Source organism: Triturus cristatus, chromosome 12 (genome assembly GCF_964204655.1).
Source record: "Triturus cristatus chromosome 12, aTriCri1.1, whole genome shotgun sequence".
Lineage (NCBI taxonomy): Eukaryota > Metazoa > Chordata > Amphibia > Caudata > Salamandridae > Triturus > Triturus cristatus.
The window spans coordinates 66,477,905-66,505,490 of record NC_140595.1 but is presented as its reverse complement, the minus strand read 5'-3'; the positions used below and the strand labels follow the sequence as shown (position 1 = coordinate 66,505,490).

Sequence of the window (27,586 nt, the reverse complement as noted above, 5' to 3'; positions counted from 1 at the left end):
AAAATATCATTTGTTACTACACTTGCAGCAGTCAGGATTGGCTTACACATCCATACGCTTAAATCTCGCTGCAATAGCTGCAAACCTTTACGGCATCTGTCCCTTTTCAGAGTACCTGTTATCAAGGCTTTTATGGAAGGACTCAAAAGAGTTATTCCACCAAGACTTCTACCTGCTACTGTGTGGAATCTTAACATTGTCCTTACCAGACTAATGGGTCCACCCTTCGAGCCACTGCATAACTGAACTGCAATTTATCACTTTGAAAGTTGCTTTCCTCAATGCTTTTACATCGCGGAGGAAGGTGGGTGAGCTTCAGGCACTAACCATAGAGGAACCATTTTGCCAACTCCACAAAGACAAAGTGGTTCTTCGCACTAACCTCAAATTCCTACCCAAAGTGGTATCTGCCTTTCACGTCAATCTATCTGTTGAGTTGCCTGTGTTCTTTCCTCAACCAGATTCAGTGGCAGAACGGGCTCTACTCACTTTAGATGTTAGACTAGCCTTATTATATTACATAGAGCTGTCAAAACCATTTAGCCAAACTAAACAACTCTTTGTGGCTTTTGTTCCACCACATAAAGGCAATCCTATTTCTAAATCGGGTATTGCTCGGTGGATTGTTAAATGTATCCAAACATGCTACGCAAAAGCAAAGAGGACTTTACCAATACCCCCAAGAGCGCATTTCACCCGCAAACTAGGGGCTACTATGGCTTTGAGGAAACATCCCCATAGTGGACATCTGTAAAGCTGCAACATGGTCTACAGCGCTCACACATACACCAAACACTACTGTGAGGATGTGTTAGGGAGACAACAAGCCAATGTAGGAAAGGCAGTTCTTAAAACACACTTTCAAACAACTACAGGTTAGCCACCGCTTTGGGAGAATAGTGCTGTATAGTCTATGCAAAGCATGTGATCTACAGCTCATATGCCTCGAACGGAAAAGGTTACTTACCCAGTAAGCATCTGTTCTTGGCATGTAGAGCTGTAGATTCACATGCACCCACCCGCTTCCCTGGGTACCTATACCTGTTGCAGCTTCTTACTCAAATACATACGCATGGACATCTTTATTCTACACTTACCAACTCCATTCTCACCCTCTGCGGGAAAAGAAATCTAACAATGGAGTCGATGCCCATGCGCAAGATCACCGAAAGGAGTGACCTTACCTCGTGACAGGGAAAACTTTTTCGAAGAAAACAGCTTGCAAACATCAGGACTCAACACTAGATGACAGGAGTATGCAAAGCATGTGAATCTACATGCCAAGAACAGATGCTTACTGGATATACAACAATATTCAGCCCCCCCCCCCCCCCCCCCCCCCCCCCCAGCTCTCTCCAACCTGAAGTCTTTTCGCTTCCCCAATACGGTTTCAGAGAAGAGAAACCCTCCTGTGGCAAAAAGCCCCTCGCGTGATTGGTTTTGTTGGCATGAGGTTCCCATCCTAAGTGGAATCAACATGGATAAAAGGACAATGTTGCCTGGCGATCAGCAGGCTATGAAACAGAGCAGGTGGTACACAACTGCCCTACTTTCTTCCCACTTGACTGTGAAAGCACTGGGTTGTGTCATTTCAGGCTATTTTCTATCACACAGCTTTACTTCACCCGTATTATGTTTGTCAAGACCTTAATGGATTATCTGTACATTTTAACTAGAGATAATTACATATTTAGTATTTTTTTTATGTTGTGGTGATTACAGGATCAATCAAAATGTTTTTCATCACTCATGATATTCTTCTCTTGGAAGGATATCTATTACGTTTTAGAAAACATTATCTTTATCCAGTGCCGCTTCAGCTAGCTCAGATTATCTGGTCAAATATGCATTGAGTAGTGGATGACAAGGTAGATTTGAAGGAGGAAACACATTTTTCCACCCTTTGAGAAATCAATGGAACGCACCCATCTCACTCTGAAGTCTGCTTGGTTGGTTCTTGTGGTCTTTCACGTGCTTGGTCATCTCGTCTCTCATGGCTGTGGAAAATGGGCACTGCGTGCAGCTGTATCGGCCTCTTGTATGTTCCCACACTATGCGGCTGTTCATGGAGTAGCCTGCACAGGGGTTTTGAAAAACCAACAGTCATTCACTTATCAGGACAATAGATTCTAATAATCATACTAACTGGGAATGCATGGCTGGATCAGTGTAATGGATTCCATGCTTCCTCTTTCATATGAAAGTGGAATGAGTTGTGACAAGATACTGGTTCCAGTTTTCCTATCGGCTGACATGGGTGGTTGGTTTGTCAGGTTAATGTACTCAATTAGCCCCACTGTGCAAAGGATGCATAGTTTCAAATCGCAAATAGTACGGTTTTATTCTACTCATGTTAATGTGTAGAAGGATGCATGACCAAAATATGTTCCATTGTTCGCTAGCTGCGAAAAAGTGAGGCATGGTCAGCTCAAGATCTTGGTTTCTATCACATAAATGTGTTGTCACAAGGTATATAGTGTATCTTATTTAGTACAATATAACTATATAACAAACAATTGTGTTATATTTCATCACCCATCAAGTGCTTTGAAGAATAAGGCAGTGTGCTATCAGTTGTGATATGCAGGACACAAAGCGAAATTGAAGTCTGGTGTACATAGTCTTCCCAAAAAACATCTAGCAGTACGACTCGAGAGAGTACAAGACCAGGCCTCAATATTAGCCGCACTCTATAAAATAAAATTTGGGATGCATGAGTCTCGCACTGAAACTACTCCCAATATCTGTAAATGTAGGATCTGTGCACCATGCGTACTGGCAAAAGATCCTGGCCTACCAGAAGCTAGCCCCTCACAACTGCCCAACTAAGTCACTTTGATCGATCAACCCAAATGTTCTGTAAACTAATGTCCAGAACGCAACAATCTAGTGGTAGAATATGGTGTAGCAAAGCCCCAAACCGAAGAAGACTCTTGGCAGCAGGATTATCTTCTTTTCAGCAGGATACTGAACTTTCCAATGAAGAATTTGGTTGAACTTCAACCTTGTGATTTTGCCACCCTAACTGAGCCAAGACTTATTGTTCCCCCCCCAAACCATGTCACACCAACGTCAATTAACTCACCCAAGCAGCCAAACTTGACATGCCAAAGAATCAAAGATCTGTTTGCCCTCACTGTATCGCACCTGTATCTCAAAGCACCTAATTACTCCTCTTTTTGTTTATTTAGGCCTGTACTTAGCATGACACCTAAAGTACAGCATGAGATGTGGCTTGTAAAAACAATAACTTGATTTGGACACTCAGCAATAGTGCCTTGAAAGGAAGCAAAGTGACGCTAAAAGGTTTGTTAGCAACATCAACTCAGGTTTAGCCATGACCACAATAATACCACAATGTGGAGGGAGTCCCACTGCATTTTCCAACCCCTGTAGTAGCCACAACCCCAGTAACAACTGAAACTATTAAGGTGACAGAATTTGTAAAAACATAATGAGGGTATACCACTTCCCTGTCACATGAGGGCTTTGTCTCATTGTGAACCCGAAGGCATCCTACATCTACATGCTGCCGCTTCCAGCTCTCCAAAGGAAAGATTGCTGTGCCGAAACCCCAATGATCCATTCTTATATGGTGTATGTTCCAAGGGCCTACAGGAAACGACCAGGGTCAACAAAGTCGCTTTAGTTTGCATTACCAATTGAAAACGCTCTGTCTTTTTTGCACCCTCTGGTATTCTTCAAACTGTCTCCATTAGTTGTAGCTCACATTAGAAAACTAGGAATTTGGGTCTACTATAGACAATGGCTATCAAAGTTTAATCAAACAACACAATTCAGTTTAGCAGATTGATCACAAACTGGGTTATTCTTCCAAAACGCGGATTCATTCCTTCTCCCTGAAAGTAAATAATATTCAAAGTGATATGTGGCACCCTGATTTGATTTGCTTTCAGAAGAAGCTAATCAGTTTTAAAATGTTTAAATTTGTTTCTCCTATCTCAAGGAGCAACACAATGGGTGATAGTCTCTCCTGTCCCTATATCAGGAAAAGTTATTAACAAGCATGTCTAACATTAGTAGGAAGTGAAACTGCTGAAGATTTGTCATGCAGTCTGCCTGGCAGCATGTACGGTCATGGCTGATGTCTGGAGAAAAATGTATGCTCTTGGAGATTCCCATTCAGAAATAAGATTTTCTCTAAGAAAATGTATTGACTGAAACATGTTCTATTTACTACTCACTTATAATCCTAGTTTGTCTTCCTACCTATTCTCAACGCAGACTTCAACAATGGAATACATCTGCCTAGGTGTGAAATCCAGAAGTACATTTTTAAATCTAAATTATTTTCAGTTTTGAAAATGGTTTCTAAAAGAAGCTGTCCATGGGGGGGGGGGGGGGACAGTATTGTGCCTTTTGTTTTTTAAACAAACAACTATAAATACAGTTAAACAAACATTTGGATGACAAGCGCCATGGATGCATTTTGCTGAGCTCTGGCCCTTCTCTTTGAGCTTTAGCTTCTGGGGACAGTGCATGTGATGTTGTGAACTGTGGCCTGACTGACTATAAGAGCAAGTGGCCCATGTGGCATCACCTGAAAGGATGGGGAGCCTGCATTTGTTGAAATATGGGTCAGGGGAGGGTCGAACGCAGACTGCAGAGGAAATAAAATGGAGGATGACAGGCAGATGAGACGTCCAGGTGGGAGCGGTACATTATCTCCCCCAACAAGTGTCTCATGAAGTAAGGATCTACTTGAAACAAAATGAGTAAGTGGCTTAATTGCAACCAACAAGGATTCAGAATCCAGGCCAGTCTCGGTGGCTGGGGAAATCACTATAATCGGAAGAAATATCTAAGATGAGCAGCACATTTAAGCTGTCTTTGTTAGCCAGCTGACAAGTTGACAAAGGGTACATAATGGAAACAGCAAAATAAATTCTAACAGTATTTTTCTTGTAGCATACCTGCATAAGCAGTGCACAGTTATGAGGAGGAGAGCTTTGCAATGTGGCGGCCTAGCAAAACAGGGTGCCTTTCTTGGAGGTGATTGAAAAAAAATATAGCTGCAGTGGAATGTTGTAGGAAGCTGGCTCTGTATATACTATACCAAAATGAGGTATAGTGTGCACATAGTCCAGTGGAAACCCAAAGGTAGGCAGATGTAAAAGTAGATAGCACCCTACACTCTATTTGTGGTAGTGTGGGCGAGCAGTAAGGCTTTATCAGAGGGTAGTGTTAAGCATTTGTTGTACACAATCAGAAAATTATGTCACACACTCAAAGACTGAACTCAGACCAATTTTGTTTGTATACAAATATTAGTAAGTTATATTTATTTCTAGAACCAAGCCAAGCCTGGCACAGGTAAGTGAAATAAATGCTTTGCAAAATCTTATGCAATGCTTTGCAATTGAATGCAGGTTCAAATGTAATTGATTGAAATATAGGTAAGTTAAAATGTCAAAATGACTTTTTAGATTACTTTACAGATTACTTTCAAGTTACTTTTTCTACTCTGTGTGATAAGCCTAGATATCACACTGGGACATTTCCTAGAGAAAAGGTAAGTAGAATCAGTCTTGTACAGTTGTGGGTTTTCATACAAATCAACTCCACACAACATTTTAAGGGAAAACAGTCAATGTATTCCTATGGACAGAAATTAAGTTATTGGATAACAGGTAAGTACTCAGTCTTTGGGGTTGAGTTTCGGGGGTACGAACAAGGGCTCCCCCAGGGTCAAGGATACACTCTTAAAGAACCCTCAGCGGCACTAGAGCGGCCAGATGTAGAGTGTGGAGGCCCAATGTTATCCAATGGGTGAATAGGGGGCCTACGGTTGGTGGCTGCTCACGAGCACTGCGCTGGACAGATACCATACGGTGGTATACATACAAGAACAGCCCCAATACCTACTGTACAAAGTATATGTTACCCTATGTACCATGAACTGCCATCAATACACTGTTAAATAATATTACTTGTAAATTGTTCTAGAGTTAATGACTGTACCAGAGATGCTTTCTTGTTCAACGTAATGTATTAATCATCTTTATACCACTGTATTTGTGATTTTCTGGCATCTGTCCTCACACATATGCAATCTTTTTTATTGTATGTGTTGAAAAGATAGTAGTAAGAATGGGAATTGGATATGAGTGATTGCTTAGGTGGTTAGGATGCAATTAATTTGATTTCTCGTTTTTGCAGTGACCTATTATGTTGGGGGAATTTTATCCTTTTGTGTTCCTGTTGGGACTTTAAAAATACTGCAGATTATACCTTTGATATAATTTGTTCTGCTTTACAATTTATGTATACATATGTAAATAATTCATGTTTGTTGTAATGTTTATACACTTAATAAATTGAATATATATTTTTTCTAATTATTTTTTTAGTTCATTGTCTGACACCTTTCACTCTGCTCCCCAGGCCCAGCACTTATTTTCAGCCCACTAGAGACACTTAGCGCTCGGAATTATTCCTAGACAGGTGTCTTTCTTCCCCTTTGGGGAAGTTTCCTTTTTTCAGTGTGCTCACGAGCGGACCACAGGGTTGTGGGAGCAAAGCTCCTGGTGTTAGGCTCAGGGCAAAGGGAGATCAGAGTTAGCACCAAAAGTACACGCACAGGGGCGGCTGGGTGCAAAGTGCTGTTTTGGTGTCAGTTGCCCTGTTGATTTCAATGGGGATTCTCCTGTTTCAACAAAGACTGCAGGCTTGGGGACGAAGATCTTCTGGAGGTGATCACCGGTTGCAGAGGAAAGTTGGAATGCTGGGACACTGTTGGTTGGGTCATCCAAGGCCGTGGGACTTCAGGTGCAGGGGTGTCTTTAGGCATCGGGTTTTCTAACCAGCTCCGGTCGCGCTCTGGGGATCCTCCAGAAAGAGGCTGCAGGCTTTGTTGGGAGATTCGAGGCAGGTCAGGATCGCTAGGGAGATCTTCTCGTGGTGTTGGGCCACTCGAACTCGGGCCGTGGGTGTCGGGTGCAGAGTGTTGCAGACTTGCGGCTTTGGCCAGAGCCAGAGTCTGTGGGTGAGCAAATCTGGTGCTCAGCCACCCAGCCTGGTCACTAGTGTTAGATCGCTTTTCAGGGGGTATCTCTAAGATGTCCTCTGTGTGCATCTTTCATTAAATCCCACACTGGCATCAGTGTGGGTTTAATGTGCTGAGAAGTTTGATACCAAACTTCCCAGTTTTCAGTAAAGCCATTTTGGTACTGTGGAGTTCGTAATGACAAACTCTCAGCACCTTATACTCTTAATGGCATTACTACACTTACAATGTCTAAGAAGTGACTTAGACACTGTAGGGGAAGAGGGCTCATGCACCTATACCCTCACCAATGGTATAGTGCACCCAGCTAGAGGTGTGGCTGACCTATGCCAGAGCAGTGGGTTGTAGGCATGGCACATGGGGATGTGTGCCATGTCGACTCTTCACTTTGTTCTGCACCAAAACACACAGCCTGTAAAGCCAGTGTGTGTGTGTGTGTGTAAAAGTACAGGGCCTCTAAGGGTGGCACAATAAGTGCTGCAGAGCTTAGAGGCCTTCGCTGGCCACAGTGCCCTTGGTACCTGTGGTACCATTTACAAGTGACTGACCTGTGGCCAGAGTGCCAATTGGGTTTTGTTTTCAATGCAGTTTAGGGAAGAACATAGGCCCTGGGTACGTGTTTGGCAAGAACCCAGGGCACACTTAGTCACATCACATCAGCAGTTTAGCAAAAAGTGGGGGTAACCATGCAAAAAGAGGGCACTTTCTTACAAATGTTGCTTGTAGGGGAAGGAAAAACTGGGGAGTTGGGTATTGGTGGAAGGTGTTTTGGTGTCATACGGAGACTATATCAACTGCGGAGGTACACAGCCCCAATCTTCGGCTGGATTGTGTTGAAAAAGAAACACGTTCGCCCAGAACGGTTTATATCCTGTCAATCCACGAAGAGGATTGTTTTATCAACATTATGAAGATATCTGGTTTTTAAAAATTGAAGCAGTGAGCTTTTTAACTAAGACATACGCCAGACGAATAACGCGCAACCTGATTTGAAGTGACAGGGAATTCCATCTTTTAACTGGAGTATCAGCACTGGAAAATACGTGACTTTGTTAAAAGATTCACCCCTTGATTTGAAGGGAATGCCCCCTGGAGAGATTTGATAATACTCGTATTGGGGCTTGCAAGTAGTATCTACTGCAGTGGACGTTAGATGTGTATCCTGTAACTGTGACAGATTCATAAATCCATGTGGGAGTGAATATATCTTGTCCTGAGGAAGGTGGTTTTTAGAACACAGATATCCACCGAAACACGTCGACACACACTGTAAAAAGGCACACTGTAGATTGTGGTGACAATTGTGAAACTACCAATTCCAAACAAAGAAGACTGTCTTTGTTGCACAAATGATCTTGATCTAATGTCTGTGCTTTTTTAATGATTAGAAAGTATCCTTTCTAGCAAATTCTCCCTATGATCAACGGTGTAGATTGTATTGTATGTATGTTTTTATCCTTTTTTAAATGATGTATCATGATATTTTGCCTATGAACAATTGATTTTTTTTAAAATAAAAATTGTTTTATACTGTGCATATATTTGGCCTTTGCTGGGGTTATGTTCTGGTGATAGTCTGGATGTGAAGCGTGGTTGGGCTCTGTTGACTGAAATATACCTAAAGGGGATCTGGTTTTGACTACAGTCGAACAGGAATGACCAAAGGAGTGCAGTTATCACATGTTGGGTAACAGTCAAGTGAGAGATAAAGCACATGTATATTACATCAATTTACAGTTGACTGTGTCTGACTGCATACCAAACTATAAGGATTCACCCATGTATGAGTGGAGTGGTCCATCGTATGCACCCGATACAGTCAGTCACGGTGAACAGTTCAGTTAATACCTTAAAGGGTGACACTATCGACCCACAGGGTACGGATGCAAGCAGTTGTTAGCAGTCTATGGCTTGCACCGAATATTTGCGATTGTGGTGTATGTCTATGTAGTTGTACTCAAACATGAAGACAGTGACCAACAGGCATAGGCTGTTTAAACCAACTTTGATGGATTCCTTTGGAACCTCCGAGTGATTTTGTGGTTTAATTGCTCAAAATTGATAAAGATTAGATTTAACATAGGTTTGTAAAGTGATGCCCTGTTCAGTACGAATACACATTAGTACATTTAGAATTTCTCCTTTCTACCCTCACTTCTGCTTCTCAACCGATTTTGCTCCTTTTACTAAAACTAATTATTTCTCTTCCATTTACCTTCCCTCTCCCCTTCTCCCTAGTCTTGGCTTTACATCCCCCACTGCCCATTTCCTAAATGTTGGTTATTCTGCTTCTTACTTCAATAGTGCTCTGTTAAATTAATTTAAAAAAACTTCTGAAGGGGGCAATACTTCTACCAGCGATATTGACCTTAAAGTATTTAACTAATTTATTCTTAATTGGCATTTTGAAATCAATCACTAATCAAACAATAGAAGTAAAGAAAATATGTTATGATGCATGTTAGTTTGAAGATAGCACTCCAGAAATGTACTTCAGAATGAAAAAATAACCATTGTAATAAAAGCTTTATTCTGATGATACTTCTACCCGCAGATTCCACACCTTAGGAATATCCCTAGGCTGCTGACTGGACCCGGAAAGCTATTATCCCACAAGCAGTTCTCCAGAGCCGCCAGGTTGGGTCATACAGTGTTATCACTTCTGTTGCCTTATCTGCCTTAAAAAGAAGGACACTTGTATATACTGCTGTCTGGTATACTGGAGTTGGTTCTTAATTTTGACAAAGGTCTGGTGCTCTCATTCAATTTTTTTTTCCGACTTCTTTAATTTTCCACAACGTTTTTTAGCAGACTAGGTCAAATATAAGCTGCTTACGTGTCATCAGGTTTGCACAGTCGGTATAAGTAAGAAGGTGTTCATTTTCGATCCTGATGACATCAGTATGTGATGTCTGACTGTAGTCAGTTCACCTGGGATTTCTGGGAGCGGGAGGCCACGCTATTCCTGATCAGAAGTCCTTCCTCACTAAGTCTCCTCAAAGAAAACTGTCTAATTGAAGAAAAAAAAAGCTTTCTCTTGATGAAATGGTCCTGCACACAGAGTCTGAGGTGCCCTCTCAGGTGCTCGCCTGTTTGTTGTCTTCAGAGCTAATTCAGAGTTTGATGAAGCTTCCTCCGGTGTTCCAGCTCTGTCTCCCAACCCTGCTCAACTGGATGCGTTTCAGAAGGCTATTTTGCACCTTTTAAGGGCTGCTCTTCCTGTCTCTGGGTCTCCTCCAGCTTCCAAGCAGGCCGTATCCTTCAGCCTGGTGGCTCCTGGCCTGGCAAAACCCAACTCTGGACTTCATGGGCTTCAGCCTCGGTGCCACTTCTTCAGAAGCCCTCCTCTGTTCATGACACAGGATTTTCTAGCACAGGTGCTGCTTTCAAAGTCTCTACTGCTGTTAAAGCCATGTTCAGAGGTGCCTCTATCCTTGAAAAAGGGCAGATCCTAATTATGGGTAAAGGAAAGGTTAAAGTAGTCTTTAAAGCCGAGGCCTGGGGTGGCGGTACCTTGGGGTACCCGGGGAGCGGCTGCATCGCCCGGCACCTTGCCATCGGCTCTGGGGTCAGGGGCTGCCCGTGACCCTGACCCCCCCCCCCCCCCCCCCGTGACCCTGACCCCCCCCCCCAAATGCGCACTCTACCGGTCAAGCACTCTGTCGATTCCTGTGCCCCACAGCACACGTGGAGGTGGGCCTTGCTTTGACCGGCTGACGCCCAGCAAGAGCGCGCATTCTGCAGCCATGCTGGGAGGGAGACAACGCGCCCTGCGACAGGACTACCCCTGTATCTCTGTGGCTGTCGGGCGCGCTGGAGTTGAGCGCCACGCATCTAGAGCACAGAGAGGCGCTGGAGAGCTGGGGCCTCCTTGGACTATTCTGGCCTGGGACGCTGTGCTCCAGAGGCTTAGCGGTGGATGCCTTGGGCCCTAATTCCACACCACCACACGGTGACCACCCATAGACGCTAGGGCCCCATGCGGAGCCTGGACCCAGGGAGGGTATCTTGATTTCTTGCCCCGGAATCGAGAGTGCTCACCTGCCTTCGCCTCTGGGATGCCTTTACAGTGGTCAGCATCGGAGTTCCACGTCGATTCACGGCAGAGTCACAGTGGTGCACGCAGTTTGCCTAGCGCCCACTTTGATCTTGCGCACCTACACCACCCTTGCTCGGCTGTGGTCTTTCTACCTCCCGTATCTCACTCCACAGCTCGTCAGGGGTGTCCGATGAGCATGTCCCCTTCCAGGGCGAAGCCGGTGAAACCCCTGCGCACTCCATCCCCAACATGGCGTCTGCGGCTCCCGAGGCTGCGGCCTCACTACAGCCTGCAAGGACTGGTGCTGAGCCTATCACGAAGGCATTCCTGGAGTCGCTGTTCCTAACTCTCAGGGAAGACTTGCAATCTGTGAAAAATGACCTCACAGCTGAGATCAAGGAGATCCGACGTGATGTGGATGACGTTGGTGATCGGGTGGCCGCCCTTGAGGAGAAGAGCGACACCGCAGTGGCCGAGACCACTATGCTCCAGCAGGAGGATTTGGAAAACAGGCCCACAGGCACAACATCTGGGGAGTGAAGACAATGGAGGACACTAGAGACCTGTTTGCATTGGCCAAGGGCCTATTTCACCCCATACTAGTTGCCTCCACGACACAGAGATCGTCCTGGACCTGGCGCACCGGGTCGGCCCAAGATTAACATGGATAAGTCAATCGCACTTAACATCTCCCTCTCCCCGCACACTCTAGCTCATTTACAAGAAGAACACCCCATACAATGGTCAACCTCCTCGATTCCGTACTTGGGAATACAACTAGCCCCCAACATACAAGCAACGGCCGAAACCAACTACTCCATACTTCGCGTGCACATACGTAGGGAACTAGGCCAGTGGCAGCACTACACTCTCTCCTGGCTCGGCAGGATAGCGGCCACTAAGATGACCATCCTCCCCAGAGTCCATATACGCACCCAACGAGGGGCAAGACAAGTTCTTTCATGACACACTTACTGAGGCAACGGCTACTTCTGAACGACTCCTACTATTGGGGGGTGACCTGAACTTTGTCTTCGATAACGTTAGTGACCGCTCATGCCAGAGGACAGGCCAGACTGGTGCTCTCTCGCCTGCTGGGCGGGCCCGTCTTCAAGACCTTTGGATTGTCGATCTCTGGCGCCACTTCCACCCTACGCTAGGCTGGACTATCTCCTTAGTTCTTGCTCCCTGCATGCGCTTGCGACTGACACCGAGATCCTGCCAGCCTCTCTTTCAGACCACTCCCCGGTCATTGCCACCTTTCAGCTCCCGCCAACAAAGCAGCCTCTTTGACACTGGCTCCTACGCGATACACTGCTCCATCAAGCTTCCGTAGTCGAACAGATTCAGACCGCTTTCACAAATTACCTTGCCCTCAACGCCAATTCCGACACCTCTCTAGCGAAACAGTGGGCGGCACTGACGGCAGTTATACGGAGGGAATTTATAGCCATTTCCACAGCCAACAACCTTGAACGTAGTCGTAAACGGGCCGAACTTTCCCAGCGGGTCGCGGAACTGGAGCAAATGCACCAGCGGACCGGTGCTTCCCAGGCCTGGCGTTAATTGTGTATAGAACGGAAGCAACTTGCAGCATTAGACCAGGACAGGGCCGAATATGCGGCCCTCCGCCTCCGTCACTCAAGATTACACGGGCGGTGACCGATGCGGTCGCCACCTAGCCCACAAATTACGGGAGGCCAGGCAGGGTCAGGGCGTTCAAGCCATCCGTTCTTCTAAGGGTGACCTCGTCAACGACGATGCTGCAATTGCAGAAGTCTTTCGAGACTTCTATGCCACGCTCTACTCGAGTGACCCACTAGATGCCCACTGTAGTATTGACTGTCTGGAGATAGCACACATACCCTCCCTCGCTCAAGCACAGGCCTACTATTTGGATAGGGACATTGGGACAAAAGACGTCATAGCGGCGATTTCTCGCCTCAAGCTGGGTAATCACCCGGGCCAGATGGCTATTCGGCGGCCTTCTATAAAACATTCTGCAGCCGGGTCGCCCCCCTCTTGAGGGACTTGTTCAACATCTTTGCACAGGCCGGGGCTATCCCGGAAGAGATGCTTGAAGCGTCAATAGTGGTTATCCAGAAACCTGGGAAAGACAGGACATCATGCGGCGCATACCGGTCGATCTCCCTACTGAACATAGATATTAAACTCTATGCTAGCATATTGGCAACCCATCTCGCACCCTACATGTCCCAACTAGTCGAGCCGGATCAAGCAGGCTTTATCCCGCAGAGACAAACGAGTGACAACACCAAACGGGTCTTGCACTTAATCGAAAAAGCGTCTCGCACTCAGAGAGAATACATGCTATTGGCCATTGACGCGAAAAAGGCCTTCGATAGGGTGCACTGGCCCTACTTGGAGCAGGTCTTGACGCACGTCGGCAAGAAACTACGCACTCGGATCGCAACTGCTACGGATCGCCCAAGGCGACAATTCGGGTTAATGGCCATACCTCCTCTCGTTTTCCCATAGAAAGAGGCACCAGGCAGGGGTGTCCTCTTTCACCCCTCCTATTCGCACTTTATATGGAGCCCTTAGCATTACGGATTAGACACCATCCCCATATCTCTGGGATCAAGTTTGGAGGAGACATACACACTATAAGTCTATATGTAGTTGACATCTTGTTCTCCCTCTCCAGCCCGATCCCTGCGTTGCGCGCTCTCTTCATTGAAATGCATTGCTTTGTGCAGGCCTCGGGATTTAAGATTAACATGGATAAGTCAATCGCACTTAACATCTCCCTCTCCCCGCACACTCTAGCTCATTTACAAGAAGAACACCCCATACAATGGTCAACCTCCTCGATTCCGTACTTGGGAATACAACTAGCACCCACCATACAAGCAACGGCCGAAACCAACTACTCCATACTTCGCGTGCACATACGTAGGGAACTAGGCCAGTGGCAGCACTACACTCTCCTGGCTCGGCAGGATAGCGGCCACTAAGATGACCATCCTCCCCCAGATCCTATATCTTTACGAGACCCTCCCCCTTCGCCCTCCTTCAGGCTGGATTCAACAGACCCAATCAGACCTAGCACACTTCATATGGCAAGGCCGCAAACCCCGGTTTAAACATGCGATAGCCATTCTTCCGCCGGAGAGGGGAGGAGTAGGGGTTCCTGACCTCCAGCTCTATTTTTATGCCTCACAGCTTCTGTATTTAGTGGAATGACACCACCTGGAATCGGAGAAACATTGGCTGTTCCAGGACCAGGCAGTGGCAGCCATGCCTCTAAAGGGCATTCCCTTTCTCCGTAAATCACATAGACCACCCAATCTCTATGTATCATATCACAGGTACGATAATGGAGTCTTGGGATCGCACCAACACTGCCCATAACCTGACTACCTATCCCTCCTCCCTCACGCCACTGTTCGATAACCCAGAATTTCAACCTGGCGTGGACACTAAGGCCCCTTTCCCGCTTGGCGCTCTTCCTCATGTCGGTCTATGGGTCACCTCTTCGACTTGGAAGGGATCATCCCATTCCCACAACTCAAGTCATATTATGGCCTTCCTGAATCGGAGCGTCTACCGTACCTACAGCTCTGACACTGGGCACTCCATCCGCACATCAAACCTGGGGCTCAGTGCTTCCTGACACCCTACGAGAAATGGCTCATCACCCGCACATCCGACAAAAAAAATCATTTCCGATTGATATAAAATGCTATTAACATCCTCTACGCATACATACAACGCCGGTCGAGCGCGCTGGGAACGAGACCTAGGAAGGATGCTCAGCCACAAGGAACGGGAAAGCATATATCATAGGGCCAGGCATTCAGCATACCACACGGGACTTACTGAGACACTGACCAAGATAGCCACATATTGGTACTATAGGCTGGACCATTTACACCAATTTGACTCACAACAAAGCGCCCTTTGTTGGAGGGGGTGCGGGGAGACGGGCACCCTGGGGCATATCCTATGGGGCTGTGACTGAATTCAATCATACTGGTCCCAGGTGTTCGATGAAATAGACACCCACTTCGAGACACCGCTCCTGAGATTTACCACATACATTCTCCTGGGCTTACCCAATCCCATAACATATCCGTTAAAGTCCCGGAGGGACCGATTGATTGCCATCTCATTAGGTGCGGCCACACAGAACATCCTGATACACTGGCGTTCCGCCCAGCTTCCAACACTTTTTGGATGGCTACAGCGACTTTGGATGGTGTTAGGTATGGAGAAATTTACCCTCACATTAGCTGGCAAGGGGTCTGACTTCCCAGAGATGTGGCGGCCCTTCTTGGCCCTACTAGTATCCGAGTTCCCAGAACTGAGATGCCCCCCCGATACCTCAGACTTCTCCATCTTTCAGACACAGCTCCCACATGCGGATTCCTCACGGCGTCGTAAGCGACCCCGTTGATTCACAGATTATTCTTTTTGCCCTTTTCTGGTGGGTGGGGAGGGGGGTGGTAATGGTGGGTTCCAGTTGTTAGTTTTTGATTTTCCCCTTCATCGTTTATTCCCACTGACCCGCTCCGCTCATATTGCCTCGGTAATGCTACCATTTGTGAAACCTGTTGTCTGTATAGCATTGATTCCACGGAGCTGGGGGTCTTGTTTCTTCTTTTGCTTGAAAATTAATAAAAGATTTAAACCATAAAGTATTCTTTAAGGACCAGCCTTTACCTGACTGTCTACCCAAAGTCAGGAGGTTCAAACATATGAAAGAGCTCTTGGGCTCAGAGTTGAACGTTCTGGCTAAGCTGATATTTGGAGTGCCACAGAACAGGGGAAGAGGACTCAAAGGCTGATAACCTTCTCTCACCTTATCATAATGATCTGGATCTTGAAAATACCAGTGGGTGGATACTGCCTATCCTTTGGACAAATCTTGTACAAAGGATTGTTCATTTAAAGGCGCTGTTCTTCCTAAGACTGCAGCACCACATGAATTGCTCCTTCCAACTGCTAAGCCAAAGCCCAATTCCGTATCAGGAATTCTACAGCAATCCTCTGTAGTGCCTAAACTTTTATGACCTTCATATAGGCTTTACTGGAGCTAATGTTTGCTGCCTGGAATAAGTCCTTTTTGGGTCTGAGAGACATAGACCGATAAAACACCACTGCAGGCCTGCACCATCCGTTTTTGTTGGCTTACACTTCTCTAGAACATCTGGTGGTTTGAGCATCTTCAGAGAAACCAAACTGCAACACCTTCCCTACAGCACCACTGGAGCATGCCTTGATTCCATGGGGCAAATATGTTTGCATTTTAGTACTCTTGTCTTGTGCATCACCAATGCTACATGTTTCCAAGGGCAGTTTATGCACCGCTTGTGGGTAATGGCTACTTCTCTTCCAGGGGATACTTGTCAATAGTCATAAGCACTGAATAGTCCCGACCATGTGTGGGGACCACGAAGCATAAATGAAAAAAATAATTATAATATATATACACACACACACACTATATACACACACACACACACACACACACACACACACACACCCCCCCCCCCCCTTTATCGGAATCTGATCCGGACCCACTGCAGCAGAAGATCTTGCGTTTTTTATGTAATGTTCAATTTACCGAGCTGTTAAGAGTGAGGTTATCTTGAATATTTTCGCCTGGTTTACTTGAATGGTTACTCAATCAGATTCAAATCCCCGTCTCCGGCAATCCCACCTTGGAGAGCGTTGGCCCATCGGCAAGACCTGCTTCAGGCAGAGGGGACTATTCTGCTACAAAAAGAAGCAATAGAAAAAGTTCCTTGGCCCCAGTTGCAACAGGGGATCTATTACTGCAACTTCCTAGCCTTAAAGAAGGGCCCAACTCGGGAGTACAGGCCTATACTCTACCTCAGACTCTTAAACAAATGTATCCGCAAAAAAAAAGGTTCAGGAAGCTGGCACTACATCAGATTGTTACCCAGCTCCATAAAGGGGACTGGATGTGCTCCATCGACCTGCAGGACGCATATTTTCATTTACAGATATCCTGAAAACTTCGGAAATTTCCGTGGTTCAATGTGGCGTCAGAGCTCTTTCAGTACCAAGTCCTCCCTTTTGGCTCAAGTCAGCCCCCCACGTTCTCGAAATGCGTAGCGGTGTTAGTAGCCTTCCTGCGGAAGATCTTGGTCTACCCGTACCTGGACGACCAGTTTCTCAAGAGCTCGTCTCCTTATCTACTGCAAGAGCACCTCAAATCCTGTATTCGAGTGCAAGGTCGTTGGGCCTGCATGTCAATTACAAAAAGTCCATTCTCAATCCATCCCAAAGAATTCAGTACCTGGGTGCCTTTATGGGTACCGCAGATGCAAGAGTGTGTCCTTTGGAGGAGAGGTTCTCCTCAATCAACAACAAATGCACACTCTCTCCGCACACTTCATCCCACGGCTAGACAAGAATCCTTGCTCCTTGGATCCATGGCATCCTGCATCTTCATTGTCCGCAATGCCAGATTGCAAATGAGACCACTCCAGCAGGTGTTAGAAGATCAGTGGTTACAGTTTCCAGACTGTTGGGAGGACACAATCACTCTCTCTCAGATGGTCAAAGAATCCCTAAGGTGGTGGATGCAACATCCTCATTTGATGAAAGGGGTTCCTTTCCACCAGGACCTTACCAGTCACACAATCATCACAGAAGTGTCACGACGGGGAGCCTATATAGGCCCTCTCTAAGTTCAGGGGTTGTGGTCAGGAGCGAAGAATTGTTACCATATCAATATGTTGGAACTTTGAGAGGTACACCTAGCGCGCAAATCATTCTTCCCTTCCATCCAGACGCGATCCCTGTTAGTCCAGACAGACAACACAACAACCCTGTACTACTTGAACAAACAGACAGGAACCAGACCAAGACCTCGATCGCTAGAGGCCCAAGCCATCTGGAAATTTACCGCAGCTGCAAACTATCTCCCAGGCACCCTTAATGTACATGCAGACACCCTAAGACGCAACTTCGTCTAAGCCCAAGACTGGGTGCTAAACGACAAGGTCACACAGGACATTTTTCCACGATGGGGATCTCCAGACATCGATCTGTTTGCGGATGCCACAAACGCAAAATGCAGTGTCTTCGCATCCAGATATCCCAAACCAGGCTCCAGAGGGAATCCACTTTTGATCAATTGGTCAGAGACATTACTCTAAGCTTTTCCTCCAATCTGGTAATCAAAAAATTCTACAAAACCCAGACCAGGATGATCCTGATCGTACCGGAGTGGCCTAGCCAGTGGTGGTATCTGGACCTAATTCACCTATCCGAGACGCCACAAAGGAGGTTGCTCTCCGGACCTACTATCCAAATTCGGAGGGAGGGTGTTCCATCTCAACCTTCCATCTCTGAGATTGATGGCATGGCTTGTGAGTTCCACCATAGGGATATCTAGATCTCCCTTCAAACTGTTTGAAGATTCTGAATGAATCAAGGGGGCCATCTACAAGGAAGTCATACGCTTTCAAATGGAAACGGTTCTACCTATGGTGCACCGCCATGATCCCATCGTTGGACAGGAACAGGCTATTCTTCCCTACCTATTGTATTTGGCTAAATCAGGCCTTCAGTTTAGCTCTATAAAGGTTCACTTGGAGGCCATGACAGCATACAGAAAATCGCCCACGTAGGTTTCCTTTTTTCAGATGCCTGTGGTTAAAGACTTCCTTGAAGGGTTAAAAAAGGTCTATCCTCCGGTTAAGTCTACCTCTCCTCCCTGGGAGCTTAATGTAGTCCTTTCTAAATAGATAAATCCTCCCTTCGAACCCATATAAAAGCGTCCCAGCAGCATCTGATGTGGAAGCCCGCTTTCTTAGAGGCAATTACCTCTGCTCGCAGAGTTAGAGAGATGCAAGCTCTGTGTTCTAAAGAACCTTTTCTCATTTGCTATGCCAACAGGGTGGTCCTTAGAACCCACCCTAGTTTCTTACCGAAGATTGTTTCTGATTTTCATATTAATCAGGCTATTACACTCCCTACCTTTTTCCTGAACCCTTCCACCCACTCCTGAGAGGGCGTTGCATTCTCTAGACCTCAAAAGGGTTCTGAAATGCTTCCTAAATAAAAGCAAGGGCATAAGGAATTCAGACAGTTTATTTGTAAATTATGGTCCCATGCACACTGTTTTTCCCTCATCTAAAAGGCCATGAACCTAAGAAGCATCTTCACAAGAATGCTGGTGGTGGCGCACACAGACTATGATAGGGACTGGAAACAATGCTTTGATTGAGATTATAGAAAAAAAGAATGAATATTCTAGGCACAGTGCAACTTCAGAAGAAGCCATAGCATTGGTACGAGTGATTGCAAATGTACAAATAATCCTGGTTTAAATTTCACTGGCAATGCAAAACCTGGAGAAAAACAAGGAGGCAGGCAAACGTTTTCTTCAGATTTGTCTTCCTACATCTTGAATTTAGAATGATGTAAACAGTATTATCAATAGAAGGTCGGGGATCTTGGTGTAGCCTAAATATAAAAAAAGAAACCATAAAGGTGTAGAAGGCCCAAGTGATTAGTTTTACACATTCTCCAATAAATAAGTTATAGGATTAGTTGGTTTGCACACCAAGTCTTCGATATCAATCCAAAACGTCTTCCCCGATAAGGAAAATGGAAATTCTTGTCATAGGAAGTGGTCAAAGGGGAATAGAGAACATAGCATGCAGAACAGAATATATGGACTGGACTCAACTGATGCCAGCATATAGACCTCAAAGCCACAGAGATGGGATTGATAGTAAAGTCACTGTATCAGAGCGGAGTGGGGAAACTACTAGAGGCAGTATAGTATATTTTTAGAAATAACTACTTCACTCGATTAATTCTGAACTGGACAACCTCAACACATCACTATATATAAGAAACGAATGCTTTGTTCTTACCTGTTTCACAAAAGAGGACGGTGAGGACGGGTCCAAAAGTGACCGTAATACAATCAAAGGAATGAAATACAGGAGAATAAGGAAGACAGTCTGCAGTATGAAGGTAAAAGGAGAAAACAAACAGAAATCTCGAAGAAACTAACACAAGGGAACTGAGGGTAAAACAAAACAAACGTGAGGGAGCAAAGCAGAGTCTGAACTAGTACTACAAACAGGACACTTAAAGGGCACTAACATTGCTAGCCAAGTTGTTGGCTGACTCGGTCTTTATTCCACATTAGGAACCTTTTATATGCCCTCTCCTCCTTGACCGGCCTCTCCCGGGCTCTGCCTCTTTCCTATGACCCAGCCGCCATAGGCCTAATCTCCAGTCCCTTCACTGCAGTGCTCTTGTTCTAAGCTTCAAACAAGAGCACTCTGCTGATAAGTAATTTCCTTCAAGATCTTGTTCTCGGTCTTGGACAATAAATGTGACCAAACAAAGGGACTAAATTAGTCAAAAAATTTCAACCTGAGGAAAAGATGGAAAAAAGGCTGACACTCAAGTAAGGTTAGCCGCTATTAAAAATTATGCGGCGTCTCTTATCTCCCAGTTGGTGACAAGAAACTTGCAGAAGCAAACTACTATCATAACAAAACTGTGATGAGAATAATAGGATTCTAGTAGACAAGCCGACATTCAGATTATGCTATTCAACCAAGGAATGCCAAAAATTACAGCGTCATTCGAAGAGGCAATGTTATCAAACAATAACACGTCTGTATGATCACCAAAAGAGACTTGCAATGAAGATGAGCTTTCCCGAAATGGACTTAAAGTTAATACTGATCAATCAACCGTTTTAATCCTTTTTGTTTCTTCATGGGAGTGAGTATAGTCGCCTAGTCCTGATTGAGAACACTTGCAGGCACCACTAAACAACAAGCAGAAGTAATTATTACCTTCCCTTCATCAATTACAACTGGTAAGCGGGACAAATGAATATTTACAGAAGGTCCTATATAGGAAAGACTGCACACTCCTGTCTTCAGAGGAGAAGACTGAAATGTTCCAGCATTTTTCAAAGCCAGTTTATCACAGAACTGTAACAATATGTCCTGCACCACCACTAAATAGCCATAAACTAGCCTCATGCATGCACTTTCTCACTCTGAACGAACCTTTCGCTGCTCTATCTTGTAGTGGCTCTCCCTGGGAAACTTGGTTTACTGAATTCTTAGACTAAACAGATGAAGAGAATCTAGGAAAATTAAAATAACTTCCTGGGGGATTTCTTCTTTCACAATCTATTCAACTTCATCTTTCTCATTATCTGCATGAAATCAATATTTCTAAATTAATTTGTTTAGTTCAGTCATCCCTATTTTCCAAGTTCAGGCCATGTCAAAACAATTTCATCTGATTTCTTTCAACCCAATGTAGTTTCAGCTGCAGAAAGAGTAATACAAGTCAAAGCATCCATTCCTCCTTGCTGGATATCATACAACATGTCTCTGCAGAATACTCCAAATCGGAGCGTTGACAGATTATCTTAAGGTTGATGATACATCATGAGACTATAAGCAAGCAACTGAGTGGTTACTAAAGGAGTCGCCAAAGCCAATGCTGAACCAGAAAGGCATCTAATCTGGTAACCCACATTGACTTGATCTTGATATAACTGTGCAGATCAAAAAGCAAAGTGCACCGTAGGAGAATCCAAAAAGTCTTCGGTTTACAGAATCCCCAGAAAAAACGCTAGCCCCGTTCACCCCATCGGCCCAAACTGTTGTCTGCTACTGCGAAGCAGCCATTGGTTTGCACTTGTAGTTAGAGCAAGAGTCTGGCGACAGTTGCTGACCACTTGATATTGGACCAATGTGGGTGACTGGTTTTTAAAAACTGCTGCCAGTTACTTTTTTCCCAGGAAAGGATTGCAGTCATCATGGAGTGCTGGTGATGTCTTGACTGAAACAGTGCACTGCTGTGCAGCAACATTCTGAAAATGAAGTACAATTCCTTGTAGGCAATGAACTCTTTGTGTTGTGGATAGACAGCAGCAATCCATGATAGCTGGGTATAACTTCCCTCATGGGCCATGGCGTCTTTGCTAGGCAATTGTGTTACAATAATGCTGTAGCCAGACCTTGCTACGCAGATGTTATATTTTTTTGCCAAGACCCATTTGATTTCCTAGGGATTAGTACTGAAGGGCATCTTGAATGCAAAAAAGTATTTCAAAGTCATATTGTTAAACACTTATCTTAACTCTAAGACTGTGGGTTATTAGATTTAATAAGGACTATCCTGTGATGGAACAGAAAGGATTCTTAGTCTGGACTACGTAGCTCATGTTTTGTATGACTATCAAACATAATGTACAAGAGCTCTAGAGAGTACATACAAATACCAAGAATAGGGAACAATAGAATATTAACATTATCAGTTAATTTGTGATTCTACAATATTCAAGTAAAACTATAATTCTTAGTCATTGGGAGACGAGTTAGTAGGTACTCCTTGTTTGTAGGTTTAGTTTTCAAGAATTACAAGTTCCCCATTAAGGTACAGACTTGGATGCACAGAGCTATTACCAAGATATATCCATTTTACTATTGCAAGAAAGCACAGAAATGTCTGTGGCAAGTTACTTTAGAAATCTCTTTGCCTTGTAGATCTGTACTATATTCTGAGGACAATCTTGATCAACAGAAGTGATGAATACGTGTGATGGAGTCCAGTGTCTGTTTTGTCTTTTATCCCATTCCACTTTTCCTGTTTCTCCCACTGGATCACATTTGTGTGTAGGGTGACTAGTAGAGGCAGTGAAAGACCGAAGAGTGCAATGCTACTGCTGCATTCCTACAAGTTTAGTTCATCCTAACAGTATTCCTTCGGCCATCAATGTCTGGGCAGGAGAGGGCTCCTGCTTTCAGGCACAGGAACAGCCATCACCATGAGCTGATGGCTTGATCAGTTGCTCTGTAAAAACCATGCCCTTCCCTTTGTAACCACTCTGACAAAATATCCACCAACTGTCAATTAGTGTCCTCCCGCTTACTTCTGGAGATGGAAGTCTTGGCCTTGTTTGAGAAAGGAGGCCAACAAAACGGTACCTTTGGAGGAGAGGGATACATGATCTTTCTCCCCCAGCTCTTTTTTAAAGAAAGACAAGGGTCCCATAGCAAAACTAGATTTAATTTTCCTGAATCTTTTATATCTGTTCCTGGAGATATTGGGCACTACTCGATTGAGGGCTATCCTTCAAGACAATAGCAACATTATCAATATGATACTAATGGTTTGAATTCCAGCATCCATTTCCATCCTGAAAGACATCTGACTTTTGGGTAGGTTGCCTCATAAATCCCCATGATGCCCTAGCTCTGGTTGAGAATGAGTTCTCTCCAGTTATTTCTGAGTGACAATCGCCCCAGCATCAGGGTATTATCACTGTTAGAGTGTAGATCTTCCATGTCTCAAATGGTTTAGGTACTCCTTCAGTATCACATTGGGCATTCTTTCAGCTCCTGGCTGACACATACCTCTTTCTGAGACTGGGCAAGTAATCTGGTGAAAATTACGGTGTAAGGCTTTTTGTACACGGCAGAGCTACAGCAGCACATATTGCTGCTGGAGCAGCAGGATGCCCACTTAGCCCTAAATGTATTTCTTTATCCAGTATTTGATCTTTCATAGATTGACATGCTTGAATCATTTTCGGCTATTGAAGTGGGGGCCCCATGGTACCAAGATATAGCAGTATGTATTACTATCAAAGGCTCTAAAGGAAATGTACAACCACTTAGATAGCGTATGTCCTTAAAAAAAAAAGACCAAACTTTAAGCCTCAACCAATCAACCAATATTACCTTCTAAAACACTCCCAAGAGAGGCAGATTTCCTCAGATTTTTTTACTGCATGTCCTGTGTGAAGGGAGTCTCCGAACTCTGCTCAGGTTTCTCTATCCAGATCCTATAAACCTACTAATACAACTTTACAATGTCTGACACAGCAGGGAAAGCCCTTTCCAGACCCTGCAAGATCTGCGGTAAGAAACGGGTACATGTAGATGACCCCCATAAGGACTGTCTCTACTGCCTCAACATAAGGTAATGGAGTATATAGTTTGTTGTACTTTTTCCTCCAAAACCTTGAAGGACAGAGAGGGAAGGCTTCTTCTGTAGCTTCAGAGGGCAAAAACTCATAACTTATCTTCTGCGGAGGTGAGGAACTCCTCTGCTAAGTCTCACAAAAGGCCCAGATCCCAGGATCAAGAGACTTCTAAGGAAAGTAAGAAGGCCTTCAACACATCCTCCCACAGAGAATCCCGGAATAAGGAGAAACACAAACAAATCTCCTCAGAGGCAGCCTCAACTGAGCCTACTACTCTATATACAAGGGCTGGGGATAGCCTTCACAAATCAACTTCCGAACCCCGCCTTAGAGTCCCTTGAGAGCGTCGATGACGAAGACCATGACTAAGTCAACCATCGACGCCCTGATCCCACCGACAAAGACTCCATCGACCATCGCTCGATGACACAGTCGTCGAAGAAACCATTGATGGTCCAGTGGAAGGAGAGTGTATGGATGGAGCCAAGAGCAAGTCATTCAGCGGCCTTTATGCCTATGGATATTCCCTTGACGCCAACCTCGTTGACGCCTCGGTTGACAATAAAAATGACTAAAACAGTTAAAATATGCTTACGGCTGAGGTTGCCTCCCCAGCATAGATTACACTGTGACCAGGTTTCACCTTCCAGTCTCAGTCAAGCAGTCTAACTGCTTTTTATATGATTTCGAGGAACAGACAAGGAAATCAGTCAGAGCCATCCCTATCATAGATTATATATGGGAAGAAGGCGTAAAAATAATGTAGAACACAGCAACTGTGGCAGCGGTACCGCCCCCTCTTGACGAAAAATATATGGCCCTGAAGATTCTCCTTCCTGCCTCACAGGTCATCCCAAACCGGATTCTGTCATTTCATAGGCAGCGCAACACCGCTCCAAGAAGCCTGCCACCCCTATATCTATGCCACCAGATAAGAAGGGAAGGCATTTAGATAATAGAAGTAAAAGATTCTTCAGCATGACTGCCATCACGGTTCGTGTGGCTAGCTCTCTAGATATTCTGGGCCGCTATGATAGGCAAATGTGGTCAGACATTGGTGATCTCATGGATCTAATACCGGAGGACAAAAATACTCTTAAGTAATGAAAATATTGCAATTGGGTGAGCACACGTCAGCCAAGATCATAGACTGGGCAATGTACATAGCCTCCACTGGTTTTCACCAACCTGCCGGGTCTCTCATAAGGTGACAGGGCTGGCTAAAAGCAACCACCTTCAGACCAGAAGTCCAGTCAAAAATCTTAGATATAGCCTACGATGGAGAGACACTATTCAAAATACATATTGATGATGCTTTGTTGGCCATCAAAACGGACACAGAGACGGCCAGATCTCTTGGTAAGCCCCAATTTAGAAAGATTCCCTTTCGAGGGGCACACGGAAGAGGTTTCTCAACCTTCAGAGGATGATACTAACACTCCCAACAGCATCAGCCCTTTCACTCTCAATACAGGGCTCCCAATCAACAGTAACCCTATTGCCCACCACCTACGGCAGCATACACAAAACAAACAAGGACCTAGACGTAAGAAGCCCCCAATTGCCCCCCCAAGAGCTGAGACAGAGGCTGTGAACAGTGACCTGAACCTGGGACTGGCAACTCTATCCACCCCGATCCACTGGGTGCTAAAATCACCAATTACCTCCACCATTGGCATCAGATCACTTCAGACAAACGGGCAGTGGGCTTGGTCACCTATGGCCAAACCCAGGAGTTTATTGAAAGGCCACCCAACAATTTGCCATGGGGAGCACCCCCCTCCCCCCCCTGTCTTCACTTACTCAAAAACGAAGCCCTTATCATGCTCGCAAAAAGAGCAATCGAGAAAGTTCCTGCCACCCAGAATGGCATGGATTTTTACTCCTGTTTTTTCTTAATACGAAAGAAATAAGGGGAACGAAGAACAATTTTAGACCTCAGGAAGTTATTCCTGCAGAAACAATCATTCCATATGGGTACTCTCTCCAACATCCTGCACCTCCTCAACCTAGGAGACTATATGACAACTCTGGAATTGCAGGATGTATACTTCCAAATCCCCATACATCTCAAATACCACAAATATCTTTGTTTTACGGTAGCCGGTACCCATTACCAGTTCAGAGTCCTCCCATTTGACCTCAAGTCAGCTCCCAGAATATTCACCAAATGCCTTTCTCCAGTAAGCAGCGGCCCTCAGAAGATATGGTCATCAGGTATTCCCCTACCAGGACAAATGGTTGATAAAAGCTTCAACGCCATCACAAGCGTCCAAAGCCCAAGAGCTTGCATCACTCTGTTTCACAAACTAGGGCTCACAGTCAGTCACCAAAAGCCAACAACTACTCCACAACAGAGCATATTGTTTCTTGGCTCTGTTCTGGATACAGTACAAAACAAAGCCGCTCTTTTTCAGGACAGACAATGTCGAGCACATCTTTTCATCAACTGTCCAGAAGAAAGTCATTTTCAGTACACTTATTCAAGTCACTGATGGGCATGATATCCTTTGCGATGAATCTAGTCCCTCTGACAAGTCTGAAAATGAGTCTATTGCAAGAGGAACTTCAGAAGCAGTGGATCCAGACACAAGGGTCCTTCGATTACATCCTAAACATCACCCCAAGGATGGTGCAGGTGCTAGTGTGATGGTCTTGGATCTCCAATCTCACCAAAGGCTAAACATTCTTGCCACAACTACCTGACTTTGTCATAACTAAAGATGCCTCTATGGAAGGCTGGGGCGGTCATCTCCAAGACCTACAAATACAAGAAAAGTGGTCTGCTCTCCAAAAGACGACGCAGAGCAACTGCCTAGAGTTGAAAGCCATCTTTCTCACCCTCCAAGCTTTCCTACCAAGGATAGCAGGGTCATTCATGCTGGTACGTACAGACAATATGACCAGCATGCATTATGTCAACAAGCAAGAGGGCACAAGATCACTAACACTCTCCCAGGAAGCCCAGCAGCTCTGGAGCTGGCTTGCAACTCAATCGTGAGCTGAGGGCCGAGCATGTCTCTGGCATAAGCAACACCTTGGCAGACACTCAACAGAGCCAAAGATGGATGTTTCAAGTGGGAATGTAATTAGTCGGAGCTGAACAAAATATTTTCATTATGGAGACAGCCAGCACTGGATTTCTTTTCGACCCATGAGAAGACCAAATGCCAGTTTTACACTAGTCAATCCCTGCTCCCGGGGTCGTGGAGGATGCCCTTTTGATCACATGGTCCAGGATCTATGCATACTACTTTCCCCCCTTTACCACCAATACAGAGGGTACTCAACAAGATGAAATGGGAAGGCTGTTGCCTCATCTTGATTGCTCCCAAGTGGCCAAGAAAACACTGGTTCACGGATCATTTCCTACTGTCAGAATGCAATCCCATTCGCCTACGGACTGTGCCAGCTCTGTTGACAATAAACAAGGGCCAAGTTCTGCATCTGGACCAAGCCTCTCTCTATTTATGCGCATGGCTCCTGTATTTCATGAATTCCAAGATTTGAATCTCCCTTAGGATTGCAGAGATATTCAAAG

The 27,586-nt window shown here is 45.2% G+C and overlaps 1 protein-coding gene across 6 annotated transcripts in view; it reads right to left on the bottom strand.

The window, feature by feature from the left end:
• Positions 1–27,586, bottom strand: part of LOC146772503 (zinc finger protein 414-like) — a 196,988-nt gene that overhangs the window by 11,066 nt on the left and 158,336 nt on the right. For 4 of the 6 annotated variants that reach the window (XM_085639453.1, XM_085639456.1, XM_085639455.1 and 1 more), the window contains one exon: positions 1,926–2,075. The exons of the other annotated variants lie outside the window; for them this stretch is intronic. In XM_085639453.1, the coding sequence (XP_085495579.1) occupies positions 1,926–2,075 (150 nt within the window). The remainder of the gene's footprint in view (positions 1–1,925; positions 2,076–27,586) is intronic. 6 annotated transcript variants of the gene reach the window in all.